The sequence below is a fragment of the Ambystoma mexicanum genome, chromosome 6p (assembly GCF_040938575.1).
Source record: "Ambystoma mexicanum isolate Mex_15411 chromosome 6p, UKY_AmexF1_1, whole genome shotgun sequence".
In the NCBI taxonomy this organism is placed as follows: Eukaryota; Metazoa; Chordata; class Amphibia; order Caudata; family Ambystomatidae; genus Ambystoma; species Ambystoma mexicanum.
The window spans coordinates 1,463,502,207-1,463,521,684 of NC_090935.1; the positions used below are offsets into that span (position 1 = coordinate 1,463,502,207).

At 44.9% G+C, this 19,478-nt stretch overlaps 1 protein-coding gene across 7 annotated transcripts in view; it reads right to left on the reverse strand.

Moving 5' to 3' along the window:
* SLC4A4 (solute carrier family 4 member 4) overlaps window positions 1-19,478 on the reverse strand; it is a 1,258,962-nt gene that overhangs the window by 258,112 nt on the left and 981,372 nt on the right. For all 7 annotated transcript variants that reach the window (XM_069626273.1, XM_069626270.1, XM_069626272.1 and 4 more), the window contains 2 exons: window positions 11,483-11,616; window positions 10,168-10,439 (listed from right to left, as the gene is read on the reverse strand). In XM_069626273.1, coding sequence (XP_069482374.1) covers window positions 10,168-10,439; window positions 11,483-11,616 — 406 coding nt within the window. The remainder of the gene's footprint in view (window positions 1-10,167; window positions 10,440-11,482; window positions 11,617-19,478) is intronic.

Here is a 19,478-nt window from a genome sequence, read left to right on the forward strand (position 1 = left end):
GTGCAAAAAACCTTTTCATTATGATGGGGTTAATTTATCTGAGGAGGGCACTGATGTTTTTCTGCAAACAATCTTCGGCCAGGTATGCCCGATTAAGCACAGTACCTGCAATGGGGGAGTGTGTGCCCGCCAGTAGGCGCCCCCCACTGTGGCGGACAATCATGGGACCCTTCGCAAAGTTTAGGGGAGGGAAGGAGACTAAAGTGTGGAATCTTATATTTATCTGCCAAGGTTGTGGGTGGGGGATGGTCAGAGCTTATGGTTGGCCTACTGGTCATAAAGCCCAGGCTCAACCCCCTTGGTTGCCCACTGGGTGTCAGGTGAAGGTATCCATGGATGGGTATGGTTGCTCCCCATGTGAACAGTTGATTGTAAGCAAGATGGTATGTGTGCTCATGTGCCGGGTGTGGTCACAGCCAATGCGCAAATGAAAGTGGTATGCTTTGTCCGAAGGAAGGGGTCCCATTATCCCATGTATCCTGCATAATATATTCCTACGTCGAGTTTTTAAAAACAGCGGCCAAGGTCTTTTAATCCCATGCATTGAGTGTTTGTTTTCTGTGGGGCAGTGATGGCCTCTTGCGTCACCTATGGAGCCGTGTTGCTTGCATAGCGGCTGCGGTCATTTGGTGGAGGCAGAGGGTCACGGGCATAGGTAATAGCACCCCTCCACCCTGCACATGACCAGGCCCTTTTCGGCCTTACTTTTCTAGAGCTTTAGTGTGCAAGGTGGGGGTTTGCAAGGGCTGTCCTGGAGAGGAAATTTGAAGGGGTGACAATGGGGCGGAGCAAGGGCTTGATTCAGAATTTTTCCTCAGCAGGTAGTTTCCATGCAGATCTGTGGCAAAGGAAAAGCATGTTATACTGCCAATCATATTCATTTAGCCCATGGGCCCAGGTATACCCCCATGGGCTACACTGCAGGGTAGTCCAACTCCAGGCCTGGAGGGACAGATCTCTTGCTTCTTCCTGTCTCGCTTCTATTAATACCCCAATGTTTGAACAACCTTTCATGACCTCTAAAATTCTATTCTTCCCCACTAAGCACCCTACCCCCTCACTGGCTCTCCTTTCTGTGCATAACCTGTCTGTCTGTTTGGGGCCTGACCCTCACTGTTATCAATGGCAATGCCATGACATTCTGATATCAGGGTCCCACTGCGCGCAAGGACCACCATTTTCAGCTCCCAATGGCCTAGTACTTCTGTCTGCTTATTCTGGATCATGCTTCTCTTAAAGGCATTCCAAAAACCTTGTCTTTCCTTACCACGACTATTCTGCTGCAAATTAATCTGCAGCCATTTTCTTGTGTCTAGGCAGTATACTGGTTTGTATTCTCAGGAGGTACCACCTGAATGCTTTTATTTTGCTTCTGCGCCCCCCAGCTTGGTAGTTTAATGTTAAGTACCTCCCACTACCTTCATTATATCTAGCCAAGTAAGTAGCTCTATTATTGGGAAGACGCTAGTTATACGTCTCTCCGCTGGATATTAAATACACAATTATACAAGTCGTAACGTTTAAACATCCAGTACATTTCTATCAATGTAAATCCGTTCAGCCATGTTGATAACCCAGCGTATACACTGCCCATTGGCCTCAGCAAGCACCTCCATTAATGAGCGGTTAACGAGAAAAAGTGGGGGGTTTGTAAAGGTTTAGGCCCACAGCAATTATGAGAAACTCCCGTTAGCATCGAGAACAGGGTTACTCCCGTGTACGCAGCTCCCAACAAAACCATAGTTTTGGGGAGGTGTGAAGATAGAGAATAATTTCAGTCCTCAACCATTTCCATTTGCCAGTGCCTCTGAAATCATGTATCTAGCACTGCACCCCTAAATGGGAATAGGGGAAGAAATGAAAAGAGAGAGAAAGAAAGAGAGACATCTTTGTGATTCTGACAAATGGCAATGAACCAAAGTATCCCTTTGGTGGTGTCAGAAATGAGCGGGGTCCAGGCGGAGCTCTCTGCATTCTTCTCTCTCCCTATTGTTCTTGAGCTGCCATTTTGTCTCTGGTGCTCTCAGCGCCACTGGCACGATCACACGGCGTAGCCACACCTCGCAAGTAGTTTATGTAGTAAGTGATGGGGCATTCCAGGTGGCTGCTTGGACTGTATGCATTCATGGTGGTGCAAAGCATGTGTCAAAGGAGATTGATCGGACAATGCACGTTGCTGATGGGGCATTTACACACCGTGTAAGACGCATAGAATAAGGCACATTGTTTGCGGAGCAGTTTGTGTGGCTGATGATGCAAAGAGGTGCGGTTGAGGGGACATCCATAATGGGGAAGGAAAAGCAGGTGCGGCTGAATGCACATAACCTGGCCGACAGATAAGAGTAAGGGATGTACCAGTGACCTTTACTCCCTAAAAGAAAAACAGGGAGTGAAATGACTTCAGACATATAGGAGCATGTCCCCCTGATGTACCACACAAAGCTACATGCAAGTGTTTGGAGCAGTAGTACATGTGAGCCACAGGAAGAACCTCTGCTATTATTACTGACTGATCTGAGTAGGCAAACATGTATCCTTTAATGAGCAGGAATATCTAGCTGCAATGAAATATTTATTACAAAAACATTTCTGTTTTGCACTTTAAAACATATTTTTACTTGCTTATAAAATACTCCCATTTGAAAGGGGAGTTACTTTTTTAATCCCTAAAATATCATTTTACTCGCAAATGTAAGAAATAAGGAGTCCAATCCGCCAACTCCGAAAGCTTATCTGGAGATCTGGACATAACAGATGACCGATGGGATCACACGAGTGGCGGCTCAAAGAGTACATGCTGCCGATGGGGGAATACATGTGGGTTTTTATTAGTTAAGTGTGGCTTGTAGAAACGACATATAGCTACTGGAACTTACGTATATATCTAATGGAACAATGCATGTTGCTGGTGGTTAATTAATCAGCCCATAGTGATTAGAACAATTAATTAATGGTGTATTTACATGTGGATTAGGGGGTATTAGTCTTGGCTGATATACAATAGTATGCAGCATCTGCAGTACGATTACCAAGTAAAAGCAGCTGCATTTGAGTGTTGTGCATGCACTACTCTTAGATATGTATGGCCCCTTGTTCCCATGTGGCTGGAGGCGTGGAGGAAGTTCGAGTGATTTGGCTGAAAGGTGTGCATTACAGGTGATGGGCCTGTGATGAATTGGATTCTACCTTGCAGGAGTACAAGGTTGAGTAGGGGTAAAAAGGGTCCACCCACTCCTACAAGCCAAAACACAACACAATTATAAAGGTAAAACAGGGAGAGATCGCTTTTTGTGCTAACATAGCCCGAGCCAAGGCTATATACTCAAGAGGGGCGTGAAGGTGAACCATTAGTGACCCAACCAATATTTAATGTATTTATTTATTTTATTGTTCATTTATAACACACTTAATACCAGAAAGTGGTGTCTAAGCATGGGATCGGGATTCATACCTGTGTTGCGCCGTGCTGCCTTGCTTCCAAGACAAACACGTTGCCCCTGAGCTAACCTTCCTCCCCAGTATCACAGTCCAAAATAAAAGAAATGTCCAATCAAGTTACTATAAACATACATATACTTTAATTAAACACACCATCTGCACACATAACGAAAAGAAAGGATATCGTACTGAAAACAGGAGCAATCGTGTCCAAACCAGGATCCAAGAGGCCTGTGGGGGCAGTTTAATGCAACAGTACCTGGATTTAGATCTTTGTGGGCTGACATATCAGACCCAGGATCAAACGTTGATGCAAGCTGATCAGGCTCAGTTTGGGCACATGGGGTCGTGGAGGCCCTGGCAGCAAGCGGGCATCAAGTATGGGCAAATGTGGTAGCTCTGTGTGGTAGAACAGCAGCTCTTCAAAGATGCAAGTCGGGACGGTCCCTAGAACGCTTTGCAGTTGGACAGGCCGAGTCAGAGTTTAGCCGCTGGGAGGGGTCGGCGAGTGACGCTCCAGCGGTTCGTGTCAGTGGGCAATGGTCGTCAAAGTGATTGAGGGTGCGCTGATGTGCAATCGATGAGGCAGCAGTACATGGGCTAACTGGGCCAAACCGTGGTTGAAACCCCTGTTAGAATAGGTGAGTGACTCTCCAAAGGTTCGGTTCGGGGTCCGGCATTGAGCAGTCGCTTCGGGCCTACCAGATAACGTGCTTCACTAGGACACAATGCAGTGTTGAGCAGCTTTAAATGCAAGCAAATAGTATGGCTGGTTGGAGAAGCGCAGACACCAGTGCTGTCCCTATGGATCAAGATGCGAGGAACACAGAGAGACTGGTTTGGCGCGGTAGAACAGGGAGCTTCAGTTGATCTGGCCCTCTGGTTGCAAGAGGCCTTTGCAAAGGACTCGAGGACAGGATGCTTCCATTCAGGGTCTGCTCTCTCAGCTTAGGAGATTTGTTGCAGAATGGCTGGTCCTGGTCCACAGCACTGGCAACTCCCGATGTGCCCTGAGAGTGTTTAGGGGACAGATCATCCTTCTGTCTTGGACGTCGCCTTCTACACCACGGGGTGCAGACCCCTTCTGTTAAAGGCACAGGTCTTCAGGTGATTGGTCTAATGCTAGCCTAATTTAGGGGATCAATCCCTGCTCCTGGCTGGAATGGACTATGCCCTGTTGATGTCACACACAAAGTGCTTTGCTGCAGAGGAAGTGGAGGAGACAGCAAAGGGAAAGAGTGACAGTGAGAAACAAGATGGTCGAAGGCTTCTTCCAGTGTTCACAGCACTCCTGCCTATCCTACTTTCACCTCCTTCCCTTCTACTGGCAACAAAGACTTTTAGACATGCAGCATCTCCCTGAAATGAGGCTCCTCCTCCTGAATGGGTGTGTTCCTTTGATACCTGGGTCCAGGACAGCTGTCTGCTCTGCAGCTGATTCTGGGAGAGGGTGTTACCGGCCCTCACAAAGAGAATCAAAGAGAGGCAGGGTCCTCTGAATTTCTGTCCTGCTGTGTAGCAGTATCTACATGTCGGGCCCCAATACACATTCCCTTCCACAACAGAGCGGACTCACAGGCGCTGACACATGTGCGATGATAATTAGGATGTGGCGGCCATGATCACAAGTAGCTCCATGCACTATGCCTAAACTCAGGCATAGCTTATTCTTAGAAAGCCACCTGCCACCATCATAGGGTCTCATGATCATTGTAGTTTGGATACAGGGGGCATATCTTAAATGTCGCCCCTGTGCTGCAGTGACTTTGCTGTCGCTGCAGCAGTCAAGTGGGCATCTTGTGACCTTCCACGAGCAGAGTGGGTGCTGCAGATCAGGTAACTGAGGCAGCACGGCACAAGTACACTATGATTTTGGCATGAAGTTGCAACAACAGGGGATCTGGTTAGCAGAATACCCCTTTCGAGAAGGACTCACCTGCGTCATTTTATGTACTAATAAATATCAAAAAAGCCATGGCTTTGCACACTTGCCAGGCGTCAATTCCTCAAAGGGTCCATTCTGGAAATGTAAAGCAGGTGGGAAGCTTAAAAGACCCATTTCTTCTTTTACACATTGTCTGTGTCTGCAATAGGCCCCAAACGGCAGAGGAGAAGATGCTGCAGAAAGAGTACACCCCAAAGGGCAATCCTTTGTGAATCAGGAATGCCATCCCAATGCCATCCCAAAAGTGTTTTATTGAAACCCCCGAAGATCTACAAAACATTTTTTTTTGCATTAGAAGCACTTGCAGATTTAGGTTAATTTTGAAAGGAATAATTACATAGTTTGAATACATACTTGCAGTGTTATTCTTTTAAGTCTATGTGTTTCTACAAATGGACTTAGATATTGGAGCAGACTGAATAATGTACGCTTTGACCCCCGAAAAGAAAGGTTCCTCATTGCTTGCTAGCTTCTGTCGGGGCCAAGGGCTGTCTGGGGCTTTAACCCAGTTCTGTGAAAGGTGGACTTTGCAGATGTATTGTCTTTGCTCGAGAACAATTCACTGGTTACATGTGCAGCGCCTGGCATTCAGCAAGTTCTTCCCCACAGCCCTCTCTTGCTCCGTAGCTTGGTTTGCGCTTCAGTAAATCCCATACATTCAGGAATACACACATACATCTTTACACAGGTATGTACTGTGAAAATGAGCAAATATCTTACCACATTGTTGAATCAAGTGGGATCTAAGTTAAAAAAAAAACTGACGTCTGATGAAGACAAAATGAGGATCTTTTCTCTGCAGGTTGTGGGGAGACACACGTGGTATGCAACGCACCGTAGATTATTATTGTACCTTTTACTTTGAATTCATTCCATGAATGTGAGAATCTTACACCTCCCTCCTTCACCCCAGCCTACTCTTGCAGTAGGTAGATAGGCCACGTGATAAGCTGATGCAATGCCTCAGCAGCCCTTTCTTTCTAAACTATCTCTTTCTCTCTCACACCCACATATACGCAGCCAAATTCCTCCATTTTCATACTCTCTCTTCCCCTTTCACCCCTCCCCTCCCTGCATCTGTATTCCTACGCTCCAGGAACTTTTCATCCTCATCCTTCTTTTTTCCTCACCCTCTTTTCCTCTTTCTTCTCTCTGTCCCTATTGGATCCTCACTCCTTGGTCTCCTCCTCTAGCGAAGAGCGTCGAGTTACGCTTTGCTGCTTCTTCACTGACTGTTTCTGTGGCTTTGAAGCAGTCTTCGCAGCTTCTTCTATATGTACATTAATGATTTGTGATTGGTGACCCTGGTTTGCACTTTACTGACTCTTCTCTAAATGCATGGATGTCATTTGAAGGTTGTCAGGGGTTGCATCGGTGACTCCTGGTGACTCCCATCCAACCTTTGGCAGTGCCTCTGTCACCCTTAGTGAAGGATTGCAGCGGCAGTGTCCAAACGAAAATAATACAGGAACTTGGAACCCTTTTTAATTTCAGAAATATAGGTTAGGCAGACTGCATTCCACATTTAGAGTCATCTTGATTGTTTGATGTTTGAGACCTCCAGTGTTGTGCAATAATGCTGCAGAATTTGATGTTACTATGGCCTAGATTTCCCTGTATCCAGATAAGATAGTTGGTATTATATCATACTTTTATGTATATCGCTTTATGTCTGACTCCTGACTCCTTAAAAATAGGTGTTATTACTATGCAGTGTAATAGTTCTTAATTTATTGACCTCAGAAGGATGAAAGGGTGATTCAGCCCTGCTGAAATATGAACTTGGAAAGTACATGCTGAGACATGTCAGAGTTGAACTTTGAACTCGCTGAGCTATTCAATTGTGACACATTATGTTGCTTAAACAATTGAGCCTTAAAATAAAAATGGTTAGGACATCTACCCACCCCCCTCTCTTGTCCCCTCCAGTCCTTTTTACAACAAAATATAACAATACTATTATCAGGTTTACTAGTGGGCCATAACACATTGCTCCTGCTTCTGAGCACGTAACTATACATTTAATGCTGTATGTACATTTAAGGAGAAATAGCTGGTAAGATAGCTCAGTGTGTTAAGTGCTCACTACTGAGCACTATCTGTGTTCATCAAGTAACAGGTTTGAATCCTAACAAGGTATATTCAACCTTTCATCCTTCTGAGGTCGACAAATAAATATTGAGATTGGCGGGCAACAGCTGAAAAATAATGGATTATTAAAAATGTAAGCTTCAATAAATTCAGGAATAACCTCAGAACGATGTCAAATTCTTAAATTGGTGTCGCTTTAAACAGGGTTTCTTTGCTTCCTTGAGATAAGTGTGAATATGATTTTATAATGGGATGTCTGAAGCTGAGTGAGACTTGGTTTTGAATGCATTGTAATAAAAAAATATTTAAAAAATACACAGAGAGATATATAATGATAGATTTTTGCAAACTTTGTTAATGTTGTGCAAACTTTCTTAATTCCACCTTTATCTCGCCTGATGTTTTGGACAACATCTCCCATCAAGTTTATACAAAAATAGCCAATTCTGCGGGATCCTGGAAGTCATAGGCCAAACAACCGATTTGTCAGAGGCTGCATACCCCTGATGGTAAAGATGCAATGTCTACGAGGAACTAAGTGGAGTATCATTGGCATAGGACGGCAGCCACTGGGCATGAGGCTGCACATTACATGCACTGACATATCATTTGCAAGAGGATTTTTAGGTATCCAGTTATAGTTTTGAAAAAATAGTTTCTGCATACAAAAGTAAGTTAAAAAGTTTATAATACAAAGTTTCGAGAAAAAAACATTTTGAACCCCCCATTAAAAAAAAATGCATTCTAAACTTTTTTTCCAATGCTTTTATGTAGAAACTTTTGACTGTCGAAAAAATCACTATAAACCGCTTTTTATAGTCATTTCCTGTGGCATTTGAGGCTACACATCACCTATGGTAAAGATATCATTCATACGAGGAACTATGTGGTGTTTATGGATCATTTGAAGCTGAACTTGGCAAATGATGGCATCAATTACAAATAAGGCTGCATATATGGTACCTTATTCAGTCCATAAGAATACCATGCATATAACATTGAATGGCATTAGCGGGGCACTCGAGACTGCACTTAACATATCATGGCAGCAATCATACATTGAGGCTCTCTCTAACATGTGGTGACTATACCAGGTGTTTGAAGCATTAACTGACTGAGTGGAATTGATAGACATTTGAGGATGCAGTTGGTATATGACAGAAGCCACTGTATGTAAAGCTGTTGCTAATACATTTGGACTCTGCCTAGGTTGTAACGCTATAATAGACATAAGAGGAGAGTAGCCTAAAACAAAGACTACATTTGTCATACTGTATTATGGCAGCACCTGGGAAGGTGAGGCTTTACTTGGCATATGATTACTACATGGTATGTTATGTTGATTTATACCCTGCACCACTGTCACCTGCATGTTCTCTAGGCGCTCATCTGGCTATGTAAGAAAAGAGGGTCTGGTTGGTTATTGAGGGAGAGAAGGCTAGAATAGAGTTTTTGCTCATCTGTTGATGCATGTAGAACCAGGATAAACTGACGCCTGTGAGCTTTCTCAATGTGCTTCATGTGAACTGGGCTTCTTGTGTCCGTAAGGGTAGGGTCCAGTATCTGAGTTGTTTGTTGTCAGCATATTAGGTTTGCAGCATGATTCGAGAGGGGTGTGCCGTTTGTGTGCTTTGGTGGGTTGTTTCACTAGCCCTATGGGCTTGTGTAGTATGTGAGAGTTTGTGGAAGTGTGGAAACGAGAAGTGGGGTTGATTAGTTGGTTTCTGGTGAAATCTATACTTGACATGTAAGTCAATCAATGGTTAGAAAACACATTAAATTGCCATGTGAGGCTATAGAGGCATATGCATGTTAGTGGCGCTGGACTATTTTGGTTCCATTGGGTCTAACCCTGTCATACCATGACCCCCTTAATGCCATATCAAGGCAGCACCCAGTTAAAATGTGGTTGGTATCTACAAAGGTCTTATGTCTGATTTAGTACTGGTTTGCTATTTTATGAAATGTAAGCTTATGTACGTTTTTACACTCATCGGTTACTCCAGGTGATGACATTAGGGTTAACTGTGGTGTTGTGTCATGTGATTTCATCAGGGCCACTGGTCGTATAAAATCACTTCCTCACTTCCTGTGATGTCATCCGGTGTGTGATGTCACTTGTGCTACCCCTGGCATTTTGGTGAATAGACATCCCTGTCTGAATGTGCCCAGTGCGGCAAGGTAGAGCCCGTCATGGGAAGCAGTGCAGTGTTAGCTTTAGCATATGACCAAGAGACCCTCCTCCTACCTCTTTCTCGTCACCTCACTTCCTCTGTAACTTTCTCTGAGTCTCAGGAATGAGCTGCATGTACATTCATGAACCGCACATTTGCTCGGGTAGGTGGTTATAGGTTATTTCGAGCAAATGTCCCCAATTGTACGTCGACTGATGTTGAAAGTGTAAAGAGTCCAGGTGATTGCAGGGGAACACATCAGTCCTATATGTGCATGTTTTGACGCTGCCCTTGTCCTTCGGCTATTAGAGGCACCCAGGGGACAGAAAGTGAGGACATCGCTCTGCAATACAGTTGCGAAATAGGAAGTGGAGCGACTAAAGTAGATCATTAGTGTTAGTACATGGACCGTGGGGAGCAGTAGACAGCAGAGGCGTCATGTGATGATACTGGAATTCACATGGATCTGGAAGGGAGGGGTGAGTTAGTGCATAGCCCACCAATGCAGCACACCCTTACCTGGCTCCGGGGGGAAGCAGGCACAGCTGTACTGGGTGATGTAGTCCACCTTGAAATGTGAATTGATTGGGTAATAGTCTGCCAACTTGATCATCTTCTTGAAAGCATCGTAAATGAAGATGAAGCTGATCAGGGACGAGAAGCCTTCTTCCGTGAAGCGGGTAAAGTATTTCACCAGGAAGCTGGCATCTGTGGCAACCAGAATAAGACACTGGAAGGCAGACCACAGGCCAATCCAGAGGCGGAACTCCAAATAGTCAAACTCGTTGTCCCTGTAAAGCAATTGCAGGTGTCAGTGGGGAGATATGCAGGGGCCAGGGACATTTCCAAGGTTAGGGGTCCTGGTTTCATAAGTATAATGTTCTTGGTCCTATTTGACTTGAGGGCCTGGCAGGGCTCTGCAATATCTGAACCATACACATGAGATTAAAAACAAGGCAAAACATGCCGTTGATGGTTTAACTTGCGTGACAAGTAAGCTACGTTGCACTGTTGCTATAAAGCTTTCTGTAAAGTAGTTCTACTTCAGGAGGAAATCCTCTCAAAAGAGGTTTGATGGAAACACTCAAGACTCAATCTTCTTGCTAGGCACAGCCTGCCAGGGAATATCCCCCCCCCCACTTCTAAATCTGGGGTTTATTTTCTTTCTGGTGATTCTTCTCGGGATCTGCACAGTGCGGGATCAGGCATTGTTTTCATGCAGATGAAAACCCTCCGAAGGAGCCATAACTGCGGGCGAATCCATGACAAATGCCCTGTTTTGTACCAGCTGCTATCATCGTGGGTGTAACCCCCACACAGCAATGCACTGTAATGGCCATTCATAAGGTTCAACATGGCCTCAAACATGATCATTACCGGGCTTTGCACCAGGTCTGAGGTGGCGCACACAGTGCCCACCCGTACTCTGGGTGCTCAGAGTCACATGCTATCTGCGGAATGCAGACCCGACTGAGTTGTGTGCGCATGCCTGGGTTAAATGAACAGACATGCAGACACACCACTGCAGGACCAAACACCAAGCAGAATATGCAGGTGAAAAAATGGTGAAAGACTTCTTCATGGTTTTCCAACGGAATCCACGGGCAGGAGAATGGCCCCCTCTGTGTGTTTGGTTGTACAATTGCAAGCGAGTATCCATAATGCCTTGTGATGGCACTTCAATGGGCAAGTCTTTTGCATTGGCTGCCAACTTTGAATGTATCGCTTGCTAAGGGGCCGATCGTGTGGCGAGCAGGCTTTCCTCTGCCCTTATCCTCATCACAACCTCTGGTGCTGTCATATACTTTTACTTGGACCGCCCTTGTTGACTTACTTGCTGAAATTAAAGAGGAGCCGCTCAAAGACCAGCACTGGGCCCGTACTGCTCAGAATGGTAAGTGGCTGCCCCCCGAAAAGGCAGAAGACTGCTCCAGAGACCGCTGTTCCCAGAAAGCTCTCCAACACGCCCTGAAGAAGACACAAAGCACAAGAGTGAGAGTCTGCTGCTGTGTAAGGAGGTGACTCATAACCAGACATGCCAGTAAGTCCCTGACTACAAAGGAAGGAAGCACATTGATGTCACAGCTTTTTTTTACCAGAGTACCCACATTATGGCAATCCAGGCCAGTGACGACTGATTTAGATAATTATACGGGACATTTCACAGGCAATGCACTTTGATGTTGCTATAGATAAAACAGAACCTGAGTAAAGTATTGAAACTCTACAAGCCCTTGACGTGGACGTCACAAGAACAACTGATACAAACACACCAGATTAATGGAGGATACGTTTAGAACTAAACTTGGGGGAACATTAACCACTCTGTCAGAAAGTAGCAATGTGGGTGCGCATATACAATGAGTCGCAGCAGGGGTAAGCGCTTCCACACAAGTCAATGCACAGCCCACCAGGAAAGGTTCTCAGTCACAACTTGCAACACATGTTTAGTTTGCTGGTCATGCACGGAGAAAGAAACGGGTTTATGCGATTAGTAAGGAAAATAGAAAACAACATGGAAGAACATCTCTATTAATAAAGAAATTGCATTTCTCCTTGCCAGTGTATGTATTGGTGGAATCGTTCAAATTTGTACCACGATATTGGAGTACAAATTGCATACTTCTACATGGAACATACCTACCACATAATACATACTAATGTATTAAAGACTACAACACTCATTGCGTGCGCCCAATAATTTACGATTTGTTAATCCATAGAAAGCGCTTGGACAGTTGCGCTTGTTATCTTCCAGGGAATTCTGAGACAGCACTTGTATGTCTCCGGGTGAAATGTTTGGGAATGTACTTAGGTGAGCGAGTGGGATCACTTGCAAAGCATGCACCAGAAACCCAGAAACTAAATAGCCCCTGTAGAAGCCTGCATCCACCCCCTTCGGTAATACTACTGGGAGTGGTTTGTGCACATATGATGAAACCCCACAAAGTTGTCACCTTTGCACCACATTTTGAGTTGACACGGAACATGTAATACGGCCTTACAATGGCCAGAGATACTATGAGAGTTGTGAAGATGAATGCCTGCCCTTTCTGCATTTTCCTATTATTTGCCGGCTCGGACTGGCCTGTAGGGCAATGACCGAACCCACAACACAAAATGCTCGTGTGGGCCAGTTTTTTTGGTCAAAGTAGGCCACTTTTTTTTGGCCAATGTGGGCCAGTTTGATGAGTTACTTCACCATGTGGCTAGTAGTTTTGATCATTGTTACTGAATAAATATTCTTTAAAATGCGCATGGGTACTAATTGCCATTTGCAACGGTGGGCCACTTTTTGATTGGCGCCTGAGACAATTTTATGCCCCAGTCCGATCCCGATTATTAGACGTTGAACATACATGTTTTCGAAATATTTCAGCAGGGAAAGGAAACCACTGCTCCACTAAACCTTTGTGCTAGTACTATTTATATTATTACTATTATAGCTCTTGCTGTTATTACACAAATAATGATGGGGTTTTAAACAGTTGCGTGTGGCCTCTTGCTGCATGACTATGGCCAATGATATCAGGGCTAATTAGGCCAGTCGGGCCAGCAGCCATAGACATTCGAACAAATCTAAAATGAACAAGTGTTTGGCCACGAAGTAGAAACGACTTAAAGGGGCGATGCAGTACCAGCAACATCTGTTTTTGATTGTGCCCGAAGACCCCAATAGAATTGGCTTGGGTTTCGAGTTATCATTAAATGACATAGATTTGTGAAGGCTTAACTTGACGGACCTAATTTAAATGAAATTCACATCATCCTGATCTTTGTATGCCACTATTCAACACAATTCCAAATGTGTCCAAACATTTGTCTATGATCCGCGGAACACATTCTATTACTCTTGGGAAGGCCTATCAGTAGAAATGGCCACAACATAAACACCAATGCAAGAAACATATTGCACTGTTTATTTTGCAGCTATAGTCTAAAATGGTTGGGAATGATTTTATGCAATAGTTTTAATAATGATTATTAGCACCCAGGCGGGGGAAGCCAGCCAATCAGGTGGCTAGGAACGCAAGTTTGAACCGCTGATGCAAGCCCACCTTCCAGCCAGTCTAACGCCCGCCGCCATCTTCCCCTCACCCTCCTCGCTGTTTTAAAAAAATAATCCTTTCCCACCCCCACTCACATTATTTCGGCTGCAGCGGCACTCGCCGCCACAGCGGCTCTTTCTTCCTGGCTCCTTCTGGCTGCCATGGAAAGGGAAGAGGGGCTCCGTACGGAGCCCCGCCTTCCCTTTTCCATGGCAAGCATCTTTGTAAAGGATTTTCCTTCATTCAACAGGACGATTGCAGCTTCCCATCAAATGAAGGAATATCCTTTTTTTTAGCACCCCAGGTTACCGCTTTGGCAACCCAGGGTAATAATAGCCTTAAGTCCCGATTGGAAGGGCTGGAACGGGGTTAACAGCCCGGAGCCCTCGTTATCCGCCCTCGCTTCGCTCAAACCAATAACTTTGCCTGCCGGGCCGTTAACCCCCGTTCCAGCCCTTAGTACGGGGGCTTAACGCCATATAATAATACTTTTATACTAAAGGTTTTAGGAGTAGGTTAAAATACTATCTTGTATAGCACTATTTAAATGGACTAGTTTGGATTAGAAGAGATCCGACCATATTTCAAATAATTTTTTTTTTTACTGTTTTGTATATTTAAATTTATTGATGGACTGTTTATAATATATTTGTAATATGCTTTGATGGAATTTTTCTAAATAAAGGAAGTTCAAGAGAAGTTAATGTATGCATTTGCTACCACGGATGTTTCAGTCCTGTATAGTACTGTACTAGCCATGTGGCGCCAATTGCATCACCTTCCGGAGGATGAAGGGCTGATTCCCCTGGCCAGGTTTAGACACAGATCTTAATGGCAAAAGTTGTATTCAATGAGCTATCCTGCTCATCAAATGCTGCCTGAGAAGATAGCTCAAGGGCAAACTCCCATCTTGGGGAAAAAAGTGAAGGGCTTAGAAACTGTCCAACATTAAGCGCAATAAAAATGAGCAACACAAGAAAATGCTTCCTTCTGAAATTCGAAAGCAGCAGCAGGCCAAGGAAAGAGCCGTGTCTGGCAGAAGACAATGAAAGCAAAAACAGGAATCTTCCAAGTTATTACTTCATGCACAACTCCAGAATCTAAGCAGCGGTCTGGTGTTACACTTCAGGCTTCCCCGCGGTCCTCCTTGCAGAGTACGACATCTTTACAAGCTCCTCTATGGCCCAGATACAGGCTACCATGGCGTCTGTACAAACTTCGACGCACTCTGGGTCAGCTGACACATCTTGTACGTGGAAGACGTACGGCAAGACACACCCCTCTTATGACTATAAAGCCACCGTCTTCCAAGGGGCTCGCTGCTGCTAATTAGCGTTACAAGCTACACGCGGTTTCGTCCGTTTCCTCCTACACGATTCCTCATTTGAAGTCCTGGTTTTGACCTTTGCCTGACTACTGGACTGCCTTGTCTCTTTCTTCATTCCTGTCGTGTTCGTCTGGTTGTTTGACTTGGAACGTTACTGGATCCGGCTCCCTTTGGTCTCCTGCGGTACTTCATTCCTGGTTACCGCTTCTGCACTCGGAACCAAATTGCTGTCTATTATCCGGATCTTTTCTACAGCTACTCGGGATACATGTGTGCTAAGGTACTTTGGCTATTCCCCATCTCTGCTACTGTTTATCTACACGACTTGCTTGGATATTTGTCTTCTGTTGGATTCTGGGACATTGAGTGACTTTCCTGGGAGATTCCTTAAGTGCATATAAACGCTTTCCTGATACTGCACCAACCCGGTACTAGTGCGACCCTGGTGCCGTCCGGGGCTACCTCCCTATACTAACATCCCTGTTTGTTATTTTCTCCTGTCGTTGTCATCTGTTTCCTGGATTCCTTTCCTCCATATATCTTTATTCAGGTTAGTTGTTATCTATTCTATATATAGTTGGGACCGATATTGAATTAGACCATTTCCACTCATGTTGTGTCGTTCCTTGTAGATCCACCCCGGGGAAGCTCCACTTCAATATCTATCTAGGTAGTTGCCCATTTAATTCAACTGTTCTAACCATTTGCATTAACCTCAACACTGTCTAATATCTTTGTATTCCTTTGCAGCATTGGTATTGGTGGTGTGTGTTCTCCCCGCTCTTTTATTCAATTGACACCTCCAGCAGAGAGGTGCATTGTGGAAAAGAGCCCCTCTTTGAGGAAGCCTGAGTCTTGTACTCAGGGGAGCTGGGATGGAAGACTGAATATCGATTCTTGTACCATCATCTCCAAGGTCACTTCTCTGCAACTTCGGCATATTTCGCAGTGGTGAGTAACACCTGGGTATTGAACCCATGCTGCTCAGCTCTGTCTTGTTTCCATGATAGGGGTGTTGCCCCTGAGCTATCCTCCCAGCTCTAGCCACCCCATGGAAAGTACTGTATCATGTTATCATTTCTTGCTTTCAGAACAGTGCGCCAGAATTGCAAGTTCTGGCCATTTTATGGTGGGCAAGTAGAATTCTTAGCCATTGTTCTGTTGCTGTACGGTTTCATCAAATGAGCAGGGGCAATTTGATTGGATAACTCAATATGAAAACACATTTTAAATGCATTGATATATTTCAAATAAAAAAAAAATGGACATAAGTACAATGCAGAATTCACAAGAGCATTAATTGGGCCTTGTAGGGTAGTATATAGTTGTGAACATTGTTCACTGCTTCAAAAGTCCAGAAGAGAGCTGCATTTGGGAAAGGGAGGAAGGCCAGGAAAGCTTAGTGTGTACCTACAGTGGAAGAGGTACTTTCCATAGAGGGGTAAAAGATTTCGGAGTTTGATCCGGGGTCAGAAAAAGGTTTTATTTATTCAATTTTGTGTTTATTTTACCATTTTAGAGCCATAAGGGGCACATATGATATCATGCAGGCCTGAAAATGTGAACTCTCCATTAGCCAGTCGTATTTCTGATGCTTGTATCTGTGTAGATTCACATGCTTTGCATAGGCTGACATCTAGTGGAAGTTGCAGAGTATTGCACATAGAGTTTTCGAAGTTCGAAAAGGGACGTCGGCAGGGCGTGACTGTAAAACGATCCCTAGTGTGATGTATCCTGTACCCATGATCGCTCAAGCGTCGAGGTCCCTCCGACTATTTGTTTCTGACAAGAGGGATTGTAAATTGTAAGCGTGAAGTGTAAGTAGAGGTGTGAAAGATCTATTTTTCCCCCCGGCACTTTCTACTCCAAGAGGGGACGAAGGGCGGGCGCATGTGAATTTAAGCAGATACAAGCATCAGAAATACTATTACGGTGAGTAATATTTCCCTTCTGAGACTTGTGGATCTGCTTAGAATCACATGCTTTGCATAGATTAGTGAGCAGTACTAGTAGGCAGAGGTGGTTTATTAGAAGGTAATGCTGTAAAGAGATGTTTCAGCACCGCTTGTCCCACCTGTGTATCACCCCTAGAATGTGTGTCCAGACAGTAATGTTGGGTGAAGGTGTGTACTGAACTCGAAGTGGCAGCCTTGCAAATGGCGTCTAAAGGCATGGTTGATATGAAGGCTAACTCAGTCCCTCGAGTTGATTGTGCTCTGGGTTTAAAGGGCAATGTTCTCCTGGCAAGAGAGTAACAGAGTTGGATGCAGTTGACAATCCATTTAGAAATCGCTGCCTTAGAGATAGGGTCCAATTCTCTTCCAGTGGCTATAGATACAAAGAAACAATCTGTCCTTCTGATCGACTTTGTCTTTTGAAGGTAGAACATGACAGTTCTGCGCACGTCCAGTGTATGTACACTTCTTTCTGTTGGGTTTGATGGGTTTTGGAAAAACGCAGGCAGTTCTATACTTTGGTTGACATGGAATTTTGATATGAATTTGGGTGAGAAGCGTGATGTGTGCGTAGCACCACCTTGTCCTTGTGTATAACTATGAAGGGGTCTTGTACAGACAGTGCTTGTAGTTCACTAACTCTTTTGATCGAAGTAACGGCTATTAGTAAGGCCGTTTTGTATGTAAGGTGTTTAAGGCTGACTTTGTGCATGGGCTCAAAGGGGGCAACCATGAGCCTTGCGAGTACGAAATTGAGGTCCCAGCCAGGAGTAGGATTAGAGATAGGAGGGTACAGTTTTTTGATGCCCTCCATGAAAGCCTTTACTACGGGCACCTTCCACTATGAAATTTTGTTTTGAGACGAAGTGTAAGCGGAGAGAGCCGCTAGGTGTACTTTGAGTGAGTTAAAGGATAATCCTGAGTCAAGTAGGTTGAGCAGGTAGTTGACTATGTTAGTGGGTGAACAGTCGGGTGGATTCAGAGACCGTGTTCTGCACCATAACACAAAGCGTATACATTTGATAAAATAGCAGTGCTTTGTGTTAGGCTTGAGTGCCTCCTTGAGTATTTCCATGCACCTTTGGTCTGGGCTAAGTTCAGCTTCTGAGGGCTCGGTGCAGCGTTGTTCCTTGATCCTGGGTCAGCAGGTTCTCCGTGCAGGGTAGTCTCATGGAAGGACACAGGGACATCATTTGTAAGTGTGTGAACCAGGTCTGGCGGGCCCACATTGGAGCTATTAGGATTAGTGTTACTTGTTCCGTTGTAGCTTGTTGACTATTTTGCTGAGCAGAGGTGTCGGGGGGAGGTTGAGAAGCATATGATATTTCCTTGACCAGTTCATCAGAACTGCGTTCCCCTTGGATCCTTTCTGGGGAAACCTGGATGTGTAATCTTGGCATTGCGCGTTTTCCAGGGTTGTGAAAAGGTCTATCGCTGGGAACCCCCAGTTTGAGAAGATATTGCTTAGCACATTTATGTTCAGTTGCCATTTGTGCTCCGAGGGTAGCATTGTACTCCTGCTTAGTATGTCTGCCAGAGAATTGAGTTCCCGTGGAACATGTTGTGCACTAGGTACATGTTGTGATGCAGTGCCCACTGCCAGATGTTCTGGGCTAGCCCTCAGGGACAGCCCTGGAGTATGAGTACCCCCGTTTGTTTACATAAAACATAGACGTGGTACTGTCCGTAAGGACTAGGACTGTCTTGTGCGCTAGCTGAGTCTTGAATGCTTCAAGTGCCTTTAAAATCGCTAATAGTTCCAGAAGGTTGATGTGCTTCTTGGGTAGCACCTATTTCCACAGTCTGCGAGCAGTGTGATGTAGGAAGTGAGAGCCCCACCCAGTCAGCGATGCATCTGTTGTGAGAATGGCCTCGATCGCTGTTGTGTGGAAAGGCTGGTCCCTTAGCATATTGTCTCTGTTCCACCACAGTAGTGATTGAACCAGAAATTGTGAAACTACCACTAGATTGTCCCACAACCAGCTTGATTGCAACCATTGGTTCGCTAGCCACTCTTGCACTGGATGCATGCGCAGCCTGGCGTGAGGCACTAGGTAGATGCAGGAAGCCATCAAACCCAGCAGGCGCAATACCTTTCGTACCATCACATGACGATCGGCTACATACCAAGGTGTTTGAAACATCATGTTTGGACCCTCTATTCAGAGGGGTAGACTAGTCCGCCGTCTGTTTTGATTAGTGCCTCCAGAAATTGCTTTACTTGGCTGGGCACTAGACTTGACTTCTTTTCATTTTATGGAGAAGCCCAATTGGAACAGCAGCTTGATAGTTTGTTGCATGTTTTGAATGCACCTTTGGGGAGAGTTCTCGGTAATTAGACAGTCATCTATGTAACGGTACACTGGAATGGACTGCCGGCTCAAGTGGGCAGCCACCACTTCTACGATCTTTGTGAATACCTTTGGGGCTGACGCAATGAGGAATGCTAGCTCCTTCAATTGGTAGTGCTCATTTCCCAATTTGAATCTGAGTTATTGT